Raw genomic sequence first — 17,374 nt, forward strand, 5'->3', positions numbered from 1 at the left:
AAAAAGTTAAGATTAGGACAACAATGCTAGTTTTTAAGAATATATAAATTAAATGTATGTTATAAAATTAGATTAATTCATTAATCAAAATATCAAGATGAGCTCAATAATAATTAGTATGATCTTCCTCTCTAGAAGTGAGAGGGAACAATTTTATTTACAATCATGTTTACATGAAAATATATAACAGATTTATAATTCTAAATAAACGTAAAAAAGGATAATATAAATTATATTTAGGTCGTATTAAAAATTTTGAATCTCTATTCTTTTCACTAATCGATATATGCCAATTAGTAAAATATCCAATCCTTCACGTCAAGGCAAAAGTTAAAATCTTATTTTAAATCGCAATAAACCAAAACACTTAAAACGAATAAGTGACGATAAATTTAAATGTATAGCATCTAACACTTTCAAATATCTCTGTACTACAATAATTAATTGCAAAATAAATGTTATAGAATAGAACCAAATTTTAAGAACGAAAATTAATTGCATATACGGAGAATTGCATCTGGACTGTACAAACAAAAATTCAACTTCTTACAATTTCCAAAAAAAAAAAAAAAAAAAAAAGGAAAAGGAAAATAAATATTAAAAAAATAAAAAGTTTCCATTTCTTCGTCTGTACGGCCAATTGTCCTATATAAAAATAAAGATAAAAATAAAACCAAAGTTCATTGAGAGAGAAACAGAGCGAAAAACAGAAAGATGAAGCTCGTTTGGTCTCCAGAAACAGCTTCAAGAGCTTTCATAGACACCATTAAATCAGTAAGTTTCAATTTCATCTTCATCTTATCCACCTTCTCTTTTCTTTCTGATCATCAATTCATTTCATCTTCCTATTTACTAATTTTATTCAAATCTCTGATCGTTCTTAGTGCCACAATTTCAAAGAATTCGGTGTCGCCGAACTGCTCTCCGCCATGGCCGCCGGCTGGAACGCCAAACTGATCGTGCACGCTTGCTCCGCCGCCGCCTCCTCCACCGTCACCACTGTTGGCCTCGCCGTAGCCGCGAGGCACAGCGGCGGACGGTACGTGTGCGCGGTGGCCGACGAGAGGTCGAAATCGGAGTACGTGAAGGCCTTGCAGGAGGCCGGTGTTTCGCCGCCGACGGAAATTGTGGTTGGAGAGGCGGAGACGGCGATGGCGGCGGTGGTCGGAGTGGACTTTCTGGTTGTCGATTGTAAGCGGAGGGATTTTGCTAGGGTTTTGAGGTTCGCCAAAGTGAATGATGAAGGGGCAATTTTGATATGTAAAAATACATGGTCGAGAAGCTTCGAGAAGCTTGGTTACTGTGGGCTCCTCCCCAAGGGGACACGTGTCGTCAGGTCGGTGAGTTTGCCTGTGGGCCAGGGCTTGAGTATTATTCATGTGGGATCTTCTAACGGCGCCGGCGCCATCTCGACGAGCAAGCCCAGTCGTTGGATGAAGCACGTCGATGAGCGGTCCGGTGAAGAACACGTGTACCGGAAGCGAATTTGAAGCGGGTTTTTTTAATGAATAGTAAATAAAGAAAAAACCCGGTCGGACAAACCCGTAGAAGTTAATATTTCGATTTTAGTCGAATGAATCGAATCTCCGTTTCTTCCTACCATACATTTAAGTTTTTTTTTTTTTTTTTTTTTTTTCAATCATAAAAAAAGGTTATATACATGTTGCAGAAACAAAAAGAAATTAGAAGTCTCTAATGAGTTTAATAAAATTTTAAAATCTCTCTGATAGATTTTAAAATTTTTAATTTTCTTTTAAAGAACTTTTAATTTGTGTTTAATTGAACATTCGCTGGTCTTTTATTTTTAGCTTCTAAAAATTTAATCTACAACATCTGTAAGTTTTTAATTTTAATTTTGTTATCAGTTTTCTACTTGTATTTATAAAAACTAAGTTAAATTTTGAAAATAAGAAAAATATAGATACCAATCGATAATGATTCAATTTTTTTTTTTTATAAAAAAAAATCAAATCTATAAACACTCTTTTTAATTTTAAGTTTTTTTAATTTATTATGTACGTTTTATCAAAATTTTGAAATAAAAAAAGTTATTTTTTGTTTTGACAATTTGGTTAAAAATTCAACTCTTTTACTTATAAAAGATGTCATCATTATGAAATAAACTTCAATTTTAAGAAGAAAAATGAATGAAACAGTTACCAAACGAATTTTTATTTATAATTAAACTCTTTTACTTAAGAAGATGAAAACAATGATAAGAAATAAAGAAAAAACAAGCTTAATTTTTAAAATTATCTTCAAATTTTAATTTTAAATCTGCTATATCATTGACGTATTCAATCTTTATTTTTTTAGTTTACCTATTGGATATAAAGGTAAAAATTTAAAATTTTCTAAGACAATAAATTTTACTTTTTATCAATTAAACTTTAAAAATTTTGAATACTTCAAAAATGGAAGATTAAAGCTTTATTAGACAACTCTAAACTTTAAAGATCAAAATGAACTTGAAAATTCGTATATCAGTTAAACATCATTTAAAGTCAAGAATTAGATAAACATAAATTTGTGACTTTGCAATTAAATTCGTAATTTAACCATAGTCTGATTAGTATATAAATTAAAAATTTGTATTTATGTTACATATTTATTATTATTTTTTGAGGTGAATGAAATTCAAAAAGGGAATTTTAAATGAAATATACTTTATAAATGTAACTAACCTTAATTGGCATATAGTATGTATATGTATTAATAACCAATAGGTTGGCAAGTGCCGATCGGAGTGGAAAATCTCCGGTTTGACCAGGGATGGGGATCAAACCGTGGATCCTAACTGGGTCCTCGGTTGGAAATGGAAAGGGTATCCCCCTCCCATCCCTAATTAAATTATTTATTTATATATATATAAAGCCGGGATTTTTTGTATAAAAATAATTGCTTCCTCTTTCTATTGTATAAAAATAATTTCTTCTCATTTTTTTCCTTTTTTTAACCAAGTTATGGACCATTAGTCATCGTGATTTTTTGAAAATGAACAAAAAAAAGAAAAAAAGAAAAAAGAACATACATGTATATGTCAAATTTCTCTTAGTGATCAACATCATGAATATTAACTAATCGGTGAGCGTAGTTATTTTCCTTACAAATTATATTAAGCTTGCTTATTATTTTGTAAATGTAGGATATAAAATTGAAGTTTTGACTTAATGAATAGATTAAGATGTTTTCCAAAGTTATTTCTAAAATAATAAACTCGACAATTGAATAAGAGAATGACTTCTAATGTAATAAAACAATGGACCAAAAAGAAGCAATAATCATACTACGAACAAATTTGTTGTTAGTTGTTACACCTTTCTTCTTCTTACAATATTGAATTTCTAGCGTGGTTTATTATTTTAGAACGTCTTTAAAAATCTCCCTTAACTTTAAGAAGTTTATTATTAGAATATTAAATGTATGGTTAAATGTATTAGAGTGTATAAAGGCATTATTGTAATTTTATTTTTTTCTTGTATTTTCTCTATTTAATCTCATTCCCATTATAATGTTCAAGCGAACAATATTGAATACAAAATCTCTCTCTAAACTTGAGATGGGATTAGAGCAATAAGCTTGGGTTTTCTATTGCCGCCAAGCCTTCTCTACCTTCGTCGATCCAATCCGCCATCAACAGAGGCAAATCTATCTACGATTTGGTGTCCAGCTGTCTCAAACTTCAAATCTGTCCTAATCTTAGATCCATTCACAGACAACCCTCTACTTCATCGTCTGCAACCCTCTACTCATATCCTAGCTGTCGTTGCCCTCTATTTTTGTGGTTGCCGTCATCAATCGTTGATGTCTCCCTGCAGATCCCTTTCACCTCATGCATGCGTAGCTTAGCTTGTGCTTCCGAGAAAAGGTCTGCTTTCCACCGTTCAGGCGTTTTATTCATGCCACCACTCAGTCATTGTCGCGCACTTAGTCGCAGATGCTCCATTCGTGGTACTGCTTTCTAGACCGTTTAGATCGTTCGACACCTACATTTTCTGTCTGTCTTAATCGTTTGTCCATTTATTCACCTTCGTGGTTCTTCACCATGGTTCTTTGATCCTTGCACGTGTATTCCGTCAGATTCGTGATGCCTTCAGTCGAAGATCCGCGCCGTTCAAGCCATTTTTCTCCTCAAATTCGCTTTCATCCTCATATCTGCTGGTTGCTGGTTCGTTCATATCGCACCGCCTTCCAACCCAGATCTCTTTTTCATTGGAAAATTTGTACGAATGAAAAAAAATTGGACCAAAAATGTCAAATGACCCAATTTTTAAAAAAAATGTCAAATGACCTTTTGTTGACGTCAAATTCGATCAAATTACCAAGATATACTCGTGCGCACATGGAAAAGCATCTTGCTCTCAATCATTCTCGGTCTTACTCTCCCTCCCCTCTTGCTGATAATTCATTTGCGAACATTCATAGAACAATGGGTCATCTTCTTCCTCCCTCTCACTCACGTGGGTTTTGCTCTCGTCGGTTTCACTCTTCCTTTCCTCACTCTTCTCTCTCGCTCTTGAAGTTGGTCGCGTCGAAGCTGCTCATGGGAACTCTTCGTACCGAAAAAGAAGATGCGCAAAGGAGAAAAAGTTGGAGAAGAAGATGATACAAAAGAGATGGATAAAGGAAGAAGAAAAAGAACAAAAAAACTCAGCAAAGTGAAGAAAGGAAAAAAAAAAAAAAAAACAAGAAAGCAAGATCAATATTGTAATTTCATGTGACCATGACATTAGTAAAGAATCATTTGACATCTTTTTTTTCAAAATTTTGATCATTTATCATTTTGGACCTTTAAAGTACATTTTTTGTGCAATTATTTTCTTTTCATTTCATCATGGATTGAAGGGTTTAAAAAAATGAAAAAGATCATTTCCCGTTTTTCAATTCCCACTTTCCAATACACTCTCTTCTCACTTTTGCCAATACTACACTTTGCATTCTTCTCAACAAACCCCAACAAATCCTATTTTTTCCAACCTATCAATCTAACTTTCAAAACCATTTTATCTCTTATTTTATTTCTCTCTTCCCTACTTCGTTCTAAAATAAAGAAAAATCAGCTTAGTTAACCAAGTTCGATCTAATCCCTTGGTTTGGTTTAACTAGGTTCAATTTGATAGACCCCCTATAATTAAGAAATATGAAAGAAAACACAATAGGAAGATTAGGAGGGAGGGCATAAATGTAAATGAGGAAATAGACGGGAATAAAATTAGTTAGAAAATGAAGACTGTGTGGGGGCCACAAGGGTTGAGTTTGTTACCATTTTGGGTATAAAGATAGGGAGGGGGAGTGAGGCAAGCCATCCAAAATTTGATCTAAAAATAGCTCAGAGAGTTTATGTACGAAGGGAGTCTCGGCTTCCTAGGCTTATTTTAGCCAAAGTAGTAAATATATAATCGAGTTCTATCAATTTGGTATCAAAGTCGTTCCTCCTTGAGGATATGGTGAAGAAAATGGAAGTAAGAATGACAGCATTAGAGGAGCAACTTACCTTACTAAAAGTGGGGATGGAGACCCAATGGACCAAAGGTTTGTGGAAATACAGTAGGTTACCGAACACTCCATGGCAGCCAAGATGGAAGCACTGGGAGAGACGCTTGAGCAAAAGATGTTGCGGGCATTGGAGGTTTGGAAAAAAAAAACACAGAAGTTCCCGACGACGTGGAGTCAGGCTCATCTGAGCGAACTGTGACGGATAAGGGGAAGCAACCGACGAAGGAGGAGAGCAGGGAAAGGAAAGACATGCCACTGTTCGATATGAGATTAAGGAAGTTGGAGATTCCCATCTTCAAGGGAGAAGTAGGAAAAGATCCGTTAGGGCAGTTTCATCGAGTTGAAAGATACTTCGTGGTGAACCGACTGACTGAGAAAGACAAAATCGAGGCTACAATCCTGTGTCTGGAAGGGGAAGCCCTCGAACGGCATCAATGGGAAGAAGAACGGACGTCGATGGACATATGGTTTAAGTTTAAAGAACAACTACTATTACGATTCTTACTGGTCAAGGAGGAAGATCATCGAGCTCAGTTCCTCACGCTGAAGCAGGAAGGCAGCGTCCGAGAGTACCGACGGTAATTCGAACAGCTTTCTGGGCCGCTGAAAGATCTCTTGGATGAGACATTGGAAAGTAAATTTGTTAGTGGGCTTAAAAAAGATATACAGGTTGAAATGAGGATGTTTAAGCTTAAAGGATTAAGGAAAAAATGAGAATGGCCAAAATTATTGAAGATACAGAGGAGGCTCGGAGAAAAAAATGGGGAGGGAGCAGCCCAAGCCCATCGAAGCCAACCGGATCCGGGGTGGCAGCAGGCCTCAACGCAACCGCGGGTCAGATCGGCAACAACCCGAACCATTTCACCAACTTGACAGCCCAAAGCATTTCACTTAACCTGAACCGCAGCATAGGTACGTTCTCTAACTGTATAACCTTGAGGGATGTGAACAGAAAACCATTCACCATCGGTGCGTTCAAACGTTTGTCCAATAGCGAAATGCAGAACCGGAGAGACAAGGATCTATGCTATCGCTGTGATGAGAAGTACACCCTGGGCCACCACTACAAAAAAAAGTTAAATATCCTGATACACCATGACGAGGAAGAAGACAAAGGGATGGTCGGAGTAGAAGAAGAACAGGGCGAGCCCGAAGTAGCACCTCCAGCGACCTTGGAATCTATGGTGGTCAATACACGGAGGACGAAGTTGTAGAATTGTCGCTCAATTCCTTAGCCGGAATCGATTCACCACAAACGATTAAAGTTAAGGGACCGATTGGGGATAGAGACATGATTGTACTAATAGGCAACGAAGCATCCCATAACTTCATTGATAAGAAGTTGGTAGAGGTCCTCGAACTTCTGCAAACACCTATGACAAGCTATGGCATAATGCTGGGCACGGGGAGCTCTGTCTAGACGATCGACATCTGTAAAGGTGTAGTATTAAACTTTCTAAACCTTACATCATTAATGACTTCTTTCCCTTATCTTTGGGCAGTGCCGATGTGGTCTTGGGAGTCCAATGGTTGATGACGCTTGGGTGGGTAGAATGCGACTGGAGTACGTTTGAAATGGACTTTCAGGTCGACGACTAGAGAGTACACCTAAAAGGGGACCGAAGCTTGATGAAGGCCCAAATATCCCTTAAATCCATGCTGAAGCTCATAAAAGAAGAAGGCTAAGGGATTTTACTGGAGCTAAATTCTCTCATGACCAAAACGGAGGAGGAAAGTCAGCACGCAGATAAAGGGAAACCACCCCGATATCCGAGAGGTTCTATAGAGATTCTGGTCAGTATTTCAGACCGTGGAGGGACTTCCTCCAACATGGCACCACGATCACCACAGGGCCCTAAATCAGGTGACGGTACCAAACAATTTTCCCATTCCGATTGTAGATGAGCTACTCGATGAACTAGCCAAAGCAAGGGTTTGCTTCAAGGTTGATATGAAGTCAGGCTACCACCAAATCAGGGTAGCACCCACGGATGTCCATAAAACAACATTTCAAACCCATAAAGGCCACTATGAATTTTTTATTATGCCATTCAGATTGAGGAACGCCCCATCGACATTCCAATCGGTAATGAACGATCTCTTACGGCCTTATTTACGTAAATTTGTGTTGGTCTTCTTTGATGATATCTTAATCTATAGCCCCTCGATCCATGATCATGTTTAACATTTGTCCCTTGTGTTGCAAGTTTTGGAGGACAACCAGCTGGTGACCAATCTCAAGAAGTGTACATTTGCGTCCAGCCAAATTGAATATTTGGGACATATGATTTCAGCTGAGGGAGTAGGGCTGATCCATCAAAAATTGAAGCCATGGTGCATTGGTCAACACCGACCTCTGTGAAACAGTTAAGGGGATTCCTTGGGCTGACCGGGTATTACCGCATGTTAGAATAGAAGAATGCAAGGATCAATCAGGTAATACCATTCAAACACCTAAGCAAGGCCTTACCAAATCATCAATTCAACAAAGATTTGAAGGATATTAAAATAGGAAGAAAAGGCTATTTAGCCAATCCATTTTCGGTTATTCAATATCCTATGTAAGGCTGACATTTGGCAATTTGTTGTGAACATATTCATTCTTTTATTCTTTATTATTTGTGTAAATTAAACCCTAAGGGTTCTTTGTACAAACGGATATAAATTCCTCCTTTGTATCAATGCAAAATATTGGAAAATACAAAAAGTCTCTTGGGTTGCCATCTCTGTCTTCTTCCTTACTATAATCAAACTTGGTATCAGAGCCTTCTTTAATGGCCAACGCCGCTCGCTCAGGCATGAACACCACCGGGGCTGAGACTACAAAGTTTAGCACGCCGCCCCTGAATCAGCTTCTCAACCAAATCACTAGCACCAAACTCGAACGGGGGAACTTTATGCTTTGGAAGACACTAACATTGCCGATTCTCCGAGGGTACCGACTAGAAGGCCACCTATCAGATACAAAAATCTGCCCTCCCATGTTTGTTTCCCTCTCAACAGAAGGCGTATCAGTTCATGAGACAACTGCCACTATCTCCGACCCTTTGGGAAGTTCATCCAGCTCCACAGGTGAGCAAATGTTGAATCCCCTTTATGAGGCATGATTACAATGGATCAGTTATTATTAGGGTGGCTCTACAACTCAATGGCACCAGAGGTTGCCGTTCAACTGATGGGATATGAGAATGCTAAGGCACTGTGGGATGCCATTCATGCTCTGTTTGGTGTTCAGTCACGAGTTGAGGAGGACTATCTCCGACAAGTATTCCAGCAAACGCACAAGGGCAACTCATCTATGTCTGAATATCTCAAACTAATGAAGCTACACTCAGACAACTTAGCTCAAGCAGGCAGTCTGGTATCATCTCAAAACCTAATTTCACAAGTCTTACTTGGTTTAGATGAAGAGTATAACCTTGTTGATGTTATAATTCAAAGCAAGCCTGACATATCCTGGTTGGATATTCAATCATAACTCCTTTCCTTTGAGAAAAGGTTGGAGCATCAAAATTCTGCTAAAACGTTTGTCAGTTTTGTAGGAAATCAGATCCTGAGAATGCTTCTTAAGGATTCGCTGCATTGCCCCGAGCTTCCACTGAAACGGCCCCTCATTGATTTAAATGTGCCACAACCACCAAGACCAAAGAAGCAGCGCCGCAATGACAAAGGGAAGGAAATCGTCCAAGGAAGATCACCGCAGAAACAAACCAGTTTACCCTTAAACCCTTTGCCCCTATTCATTCACCCACCAAGCCTTACAAATGAACCCCTTTCCCTTCTTCCCGAACAATTCACCAACCTTCTCCTTGCCTCCGACTCCAACCTCGCATCTCCAGCAGCGTCCACCCACCATCCATCTCCACCCCACTTTTCACCGCCAACATCGCCACATGTTGATCACCTACATGGTTTGGGAGCATGCTCTTCCGCTCAATCCCAAATCAATGTTGGTGAAACATCGACGACGCAACCCTCCATCGCATCCCTTACTGCTGCCTTAGAAGATATGCGGGTCTTCTTATCTCAAGAACTATCTCTCTTCCACCATTCATTAATGGAGTTGTGAGAGAGCAACACAGAGCTGCGACAGGCGATGGTCAATATTCAATGTAACATTTTCACCATTTGCCTGAATCAAAGGTAGATGGTTGAACGCAATCATGAGTACTTCAACTTATTAACTGCCTATTTACATGGTCCCATGGTGCCTCAACATCTGCAGTAGCCTCTGCACTTTCAAGAAGCGCCACAAAAAGCTCCTCCGCAACACCCTCCTCACTAAGAGCCCCCGCCGCAACTCTAAATTTGGGGGTGTACTACCTTTTCCACAATTTTGCATTCTTTTTTTGCGGCCATTCAATTTTTTCTTATATAGATAACTATATCTTGTATTCTTCTGTACATACTTATAATTTTGTGTTTCGATCATTATAATTCTTTGTGTACTTGGACAAATTTTATACGACTGAGTAATCATTCTTTCCTTATGCATTGGCCTCTTTATTTTTATCATCCTTTGTCAATTTATTGCAGTAATTCTTTTCTTTTCTTTTGCATTGTTTATTTGCGCTGCCATGATGAGCAGTATGCGTAAACTTAGCAAAATTTCTTTATACATTGTATTTTCTGCCTAACACTTAGACAATTCATCGCAATAGCTCTACTTTACCTTCTCTATTACAAGACTCTACTCAAATCTTCTTTTCAAATTTTTGACTAAGTGTTTTGTCTTTTCTGTAAAAAACAATGCAATGAGAACCTTGCGCATCTCTAAATTTAGGGGTGGGGAAGGTCTGAGCAGATGCAACCAAGTGGATATGGTCATATCAGGCAAATGCGTTCATCATCATAAAAAAATAATAAAAAAAAAAACTCTGATGTTAGCGTAAAGGAAAATCCCAACCTGATAAGAGTTAAGTCGTGAAAGGAACCTGCTCGTAGTTGGATGTTCGCATGACACCCGTGGGAGCAAGTCAAAATAAAGGTAGGCTACCAAGATTGATGCAATACAAAAAAAAAAAAAAAGAGAAAAAAGAAGAGAAAATAAGAATAAAAGAGACAACTCCACTAACCAGCAAAAGTAAAACTTGGCTATGGATCAAGAGTTGAAGTTGAGCTTGGTACACAACCGAAGTTGGATGCTCGCATGACACCCGCGGGAGCAAGCCAAAACGAAGAATGTAACCATGATCAACGTTCTCTATAGGATGACACAAACTAGGCCACCGCATAAAAGGCGCACTTCGTTGTTTTTACAAGAATAAGTAAAATATTCTTTTTAAAACAGAAGAGAACTTTGGGTGAGGTTTGTCTTAGATAAGAATAAAGTAGAGCATGTTGAAGAAATGTCAGAGGATAGAAGGAATTTTGTAGTTTTGAGAAATTATGTAGAGGTGGAGCATTCGGAGTAGCCAATCGACGCAAAGTTATAATAGAAATTATACCGTTTTATTTAGATTATGTGGCAAAAAGAAGGAAAAGTTGCATCGACCGTATAGAAATTGACTTAGAAATGCGAAAATTGTAAAGTGTCGTAAGCACACCCGCTAACCCCATTACGATGGCAAAATGGAATGTCCAAGTCTTTGTTTTGCAAGAAACAGGTCACCACATGCGATAATCGCTCGAGGACAAAAATGAACAACGCATTCACACTGCATGCGACGGGCAATCGAGAATGAAAAAGAATAACGCAATTGCAGCGCATGCGAAAATCGATCATGGATGCAAACGATCAACGCATTTGTACCGCATGCGGCAATCGAAAAAATGATCAAAGCAATTAACCGCATGTGGTGATCGATCGCAGATGTAAAGAGTGACGCATTCACAAGGACTTCTGAAATTGTACAACTTTTCTATTGTAAATAGCTACATCAAATTCAAAGAAGGTAGGCTGGTCTGAAGAGATAATTTATAGAAATCCGGGGAGAGACGAGACAAGACCGAAAGGTAAGTCTCTGAAGCAAGCAACTATTTCCATTCCCAAAGAAGAAGCTCTGTGCAAAGATCACTTCTACTTGGAAAACAAGCCTGAGACGGAAGCTTTCCACTCCATTCCTACCATACGCCGGCAAGCACATCGTCTCCGATTGGGATTAATGTCAAGACATTGACACTCTTTCCGTATTTGTTCTCATTTTCTATTCATCTACTATGTTCATCTCTAATCTTTCATTCACTATCTATAACAAACGCTTATCTTTAGATTTCAATGTCATTATCGTATTCATCATCATCTCTCTATTCTTCACCATACATTCATCATCCATTTCTTTCACCATGTGTAACTAATCCCTTAGGGTAAAGGGGAAGGATTAAGCGAGTAAGTTAATCTTGTTGAAGAAATCGGCTAAGTTTAGCTAACGCATGCTCGACGGTAACTTCACCTGTGAAAGCAGAAGTGAAGATGTTATTCCGCCTCTCGAAAGAAGGTTGGAAGAATGCATTAACTAAAGCGAGAAGTATTTCCAAAGATGGAAACAACCTTGCGTTCACCACGTTCATCCCTATTTCACCATAGACATATGAGAACGTGGCCGATCACTGAAAGGTATAAGCCAAGGGAAAGCGGAACCTTAGTTGCGCTCAATAAGATTGACGAACTTGCGATGTTCTTTCCCTCAAACCATTCTCTTTCTGACTCATTTCACAAGACTTGTCATCGCATTCATCAGATACTTTTGCACATCTTCACAGCCAGTCCTCAACTTGTATATTTAATTGTTTATTCATTTACTTTATTACCACAACTTTATTTATCACCGCAATTTATTTTATCATCGTATTTTATTATTGCACTTTATTTATCATCGCATTCTATTCTTTATCGCAATTTACTCTTTACCGCATTTTACTTTTCTCAAATCAATTCATTATTCTTTTTGTATACCGGTCGCATATATCACATCAGTATCGCATTAATCATCACAATCCTCATGTTCGACCTCAGATCACTCTGAGAAACTTGCGTTGGAATTATACTTGGTTCCAGTATAAGAAAACTTGTGACACACGCACACTACACAAACGCATACTACAAAAGCATCTAAGCATCACCACATACATCATTTAGAACATAGTATCGCATATTAACATTGTCGCAAAGTGCATACATAAGTCAGTCCTAAAAAGTTGTTTGACCACGAACGATCAAATAATCAATCATCACATCAAATTCAAGCTTACAAGTTTTTGGCGTCGTTGTCGGGGATCGAAAACTTGAATCAATCATTTTCAAATCTATTATAGTAAGCATCTCTAGACTAACTCAAGACAATAACATTTTTGTGGAATTTCATGGAACTTACTGTTTGATAAAGGACAAACGTACGGGCAATACTTTGGTGAAAGGCACACTTAAGGATGGCCTCTATCAGCTTAGGGAGACGACAGTTCAACCATATGATATTTCGAAGTTTAGAAGATCAGATGATCCCAGATCATTGGACAAAAATAATGACTCCAAAGTTCTTTACCTATCAAATATCAGTGTTAATGTTGTTGAGTCAACCGATCTGTGGCACAAGAGATTAGGTCATCCCTCCCCCAAAATTTTGAAAACCATACTAAATCAGTGTAAACAGTCGATCAAAGTTAATGAAAAACAGTTGTTTTGTGATTCGTGTCAGTTGGGCAAAGCACACTCTTTTCCTTTTCCTCTATTTGATTCTAGAGCTAAAAACAGTTTTGAACTAATCTACTTTGATGTATGGGGACGAGCTCCAATACAGTCCACAGCAGGTTTTCAATATTATGTTTCATTTTTGGATGATTATAGTCGATTTCTGTGGACATATCCACTTAAAAAAAAATCGGATGCCCTGGCAGCTTTCAACCATTTCATACAATAGTAAGAAATCAGTTTGATACTACAATAAATGTATTTCAATTGGATAATGGCACTGAGTTTACAAAAATACATCAGCTTTGCTCTTCTCTTGGCATTGTAAGCAGATACTCTTGTCCCTACACCTCAGCACAGAATTGAAGAGTGGAACGAAAACACAGACACTTAGTTGAAATGGGGCTCACTCTCCTCGCTCAAGCTTCCATGCCGTATCAGTATTGGTGGGATGAGTTTGTTAATGCCAACATCCTAATCAATGGCTTACCCACCTCTGTGTTGCAAGGACAATCTCCAACACAACAACTGTTTAACCGAGTACTAGACATCACCAAGTTAAGAACGTTTGGTTGTGCATGTTTTCCCTACATCCGACTATATCAGCAACATAAATTTCAGTATCATTCTGAAAAGTGTGTATATCTAGGCCCAAGCATACTTCATAAAGGTCATCGATGCCTAGCTAAGTCAGGTAAGGTGTATATCTCTCGAAATGTTGTATTTAATGAGACTGAATTTCCTTTCTCTCTTGGTTTTCAGGTGATCAATGATCCTTCAAAAGTCAGCTCTCCATCACTGCCTGTCCAAAGTCCCTCTCCTCTTGTCTAAGTCTTACTCAATCTGTTGCAAACCACATCCAACATCACTCCTACCTCAAATCTGTCCCTCAACTCTACCAGTCAGCCTATCCTATCAGAACCATCGACTAATCACTCAAACCAAGACATACCTTCTATATCTCCTATCCCACAACCTGACAATCCCATTACTCTATATTCCAACAGTAATCCACTTCAAACGACCAGTTCACCATCCCATACAAGCCCTGCTCCTTCCCAGACAGATCACTCCACCTCAATCCCACCCCCATAACAAACCACTACCATGACTGAGCGTCTACAACCCTTAGCTCCAATTCAACCAACACATCCAATGGTCACTAGAGCAAAGGTTGGAATCTTTAAGCCCAAACTACTACTTACAACCAAAACTGACTGAACCATTACAGAACCGACGAGAGTCAAAGAAGCACTTAGTACACCTTAATAGAGAATAGCTATGGATAATGAGTACCAAGCACTAGTTCAAAGAAACACGTGGCAACTTGTACCACCATCTAATTCATACAATGTCTTGGGTAATAAGTGGATATTCAGACTGAAAAAAACGTCCAGATGGCTCCATTGACAGGTACAAAGCTCGCTTGGTTGCCAAGGGTTTTCATCAGCATCAAGGGGATAGACTTTTTTGAGACGTTCAGCCCAGTTTTAAAGGCATCCACAATTGGAGTAGTACCCAGCATAGCAGTCTCAAGAGGATGGGAGATTCGCTAACTTGATTTCAATAACGCTTTCTTAAATGGTGGCCTACAAGAGGAAGTATACATGAAACAACCTACTAGATATGTTAGTACTGACCATTCGGACTATGTGTGTAGGTTAAATAAATCTATTTATGGCTTGAAACAAGCCCCTCGGGCGTGGAGCAGCACACTTAGAAATGCTTTAGTCAATTGGGGGTTCAAAGCTTTGAAGGCAAACAATTCCTTGTACACTTTTCACACTTGAGAAACTGTCATTTTTCTGCTAATATATGTAGATGATCTGATAATAACAGGCAATAATACTCAAGTTATATCCCAACTCATCCAACTCTTTTACAGCAAATTTGCACTGAAGGATTTTGGTCGTCTAACATACTTTTTGGCCATCCAAGTGCACTATCTCAAGTCTGGCTTCATACTTAATCAAGCAAAGTATGTGGAAGATCTACTCCACAAACTTGGACTCACTAATCTAAAGCCAGTATCTTCCCCCTGCACAGTAAGTAAACACCTATCTATAACTGATGGACAACTATTGACTGATCCATATCTGTTTAGAAGCACCATTGGCGCGCTCCAATACTTGACAAACACTAGACCAAACATAGCTTACATTGTCAACCGTCTGAGTCAGTTCTTGAAAACACCTACTGATGTACATTGGCAGGCCACCAAATGAGTACTCCAGTATGTCAGTGCCACCATACATTATGGCATTATGTTCTAACCAAGCATTGACCTACAACTCACAGCTTATTTGGATGCTGATTGGGCCTCCAATGTTGATGATAGGAAGTCTATTGCAGCCTACTGTGTGTATGTTAACAACAACCTGGTCTCTTGGTCTTCTAAAAAGCAAAAGCAATTGCTAGATTCAGCATAGAGTCCGAATACCGAGCACTAGCTCACACCACAGCAAAAATCATTTGGCTTAAACAACTACTCACTGAACTACAACAAACTGATAATATAGTGTGACAACATCAGTGCTGGAGCCTTAGCATCAAACCCTGTGTTTCATGCTCGAACGAAGCACATTGAGCTCAATGTCCATTTTGTACGAGATCAAGTTGTCAATGGCCATCTTGAAGTCAGGTACATCCTTTCATCTGATCAGATTGCTGACAACTTAATGAAACCATTGACATAGTCTCACTTTAAACTACTTCGAAGAAAACTCTGTGTTGTAGAACTCCCCACAAGTTTGAGGGGGGATGTTAGAATAGAAGAATGTAAGGACCAATCAGGTAATACCATTCAGACACCTAAGCAAGGCTCTACTAAATCATCAATTCAACAAGGATTTGAAGGATATTAAAATAGGAAGAAAATGCTATTTAGCCAATCCATTTTCAGTTATTCAATATCCTATGTAAGGCTGACACTTGGCAATTTGTTGTCAGCATATTCATTCTTTTATTCTTTATTATTTGTGTAAATTAAACCCTAAGGGTTCTTTGTACAAACGGATATAAATTCCTCCTCTGTATCAGTCCAAAATATTGGAAAATACAAAAAGTCTCTTGGGCTGCCATCTCTGTCTTCTTCCTTATCATAATCAAACTCCACAAATTTGTAGCAAACTATGACACCATCGCATTTCCACCAACTCAACAACTCAAAAGAGAGAATTTTTGATGGAATGAAGAAGCCTAGGCGGCCTTCGAAGCATTGAAGCAGAGGATGGCACACCTCCCTGTCTTAAAACTACCCGACTTAAACCGAGTGTTTGTGGTGGAAATAGACGCATCAGAGGTAAGCGTTGAGGCGGTACTGATGCAGGAGGGTCGACCGATAGCTTATTTCAGTTGAGCACTACCACCAACACATCACCTCAAAGCCACGTATGAACATGAATTGATCGCGATAGTCATGGCTGTCCAAAAATGGAGGCCTCACCTATTAGGCCGAAAATTCACTGTGCGCACCGATCAGAAGAACCTCAAGTTCTTGTTAGAACAATGGATCATCGTCGGAAAATATCAGAAATGGGTAGCCAAATTGATTAGGTATGATTTCGAAATTGAATATAAGAAGGGCTTGGAAAACTCAACCGACGATGCACTGTCCCGACTGCCTTCCTCAATGGAGCTGACATTGTTGAGCATGATCGACTCGCTTAATCCAGCCGTGTTTGGCAGCCAAATTGATCAAGACCAGGAGCTACAAGGCATCCGAGAGAACATCCGAACAAGGCAACCACATCCGCAAGGGTACACGGTCAAAGGGGAACTCTTGTTGTACAAGTAGCGGATCGTACTACCACCTTCATCTCCAACAATCTCACTGCTACTCCAAGAATTTCACAGCAGCCCGATTGGAGGTCATAACGGAGTAGTCAAGATATACCAACGGCTCACGAAGGAGTTCTTTGGAAGGGAATGAAGGCCCGGGTAAGAGCATTTGTTGGTGAATGTTCGGTTTGTCAACAAACCAAATACTTGTCTCTAGCGCTGGTAGGGTTACTGCATCCATTGCCAATACCGGAACTCATTTGGAATGACATCAGTATGGACTTTATAGATGGATTGCCGAAATCCGAGGGACATAATTCCATCTTGGTGGTGGTAGACCGCTTGTCCAAATATGCACACTTCATCGCCTTTCACCACTCATACACCGCAGCCATAGTAGCAGAGATATTCCTTCGAGAGGTCGTTCGATTACATGGAGTCCCCCAGAGCATCGTATCAGACAGAGACAAA

General features: G+C 38.9%; 1 protein-coding gene across 1 annotated transcript; it reads left to right on the forward strand.

The window, feature by feature from the left end:
- Positions 1 to 660: 660 nt before the first annotated feature.
- LOC120068075 (uncharacterized) lies at positions 661 to 1,779 on the forward strand. Its single transcript, XM_039019752.2, has 2 exons — positions 661 to 774; positions 885 to 1,779. The coding sequence occupies exons 1-2, from the start codon at positions 715 to 717 to the stop codon at positions 1,488 to 1,490; spliced, it is 666 nt and encodes a 221-aa protein (XP_038875680.1). The 5' UTR covers positions 661 to 714; the 3' UTR covers positions 1,491 to 1,779.
- Positions 1,780 to 17,374: the final 15,595 nt, after the last annotated feature.

Source organism: Benincasa hispida, chromosome 12, assembly GCF_027475165.1.
Source record: "Benincasa hispida cultivar pf3 chromosome 12, pf3_genome.v1.1, whole genome shotgun sequence".
In the NCBI taxonomy this organism is placed as follows: Eukaryota; Viridiplantae; Streptophyta; class Magnoliopsida; order Cucurbitales; family Cucurbitaceae; genus Benincasa; species Benincasa hispida.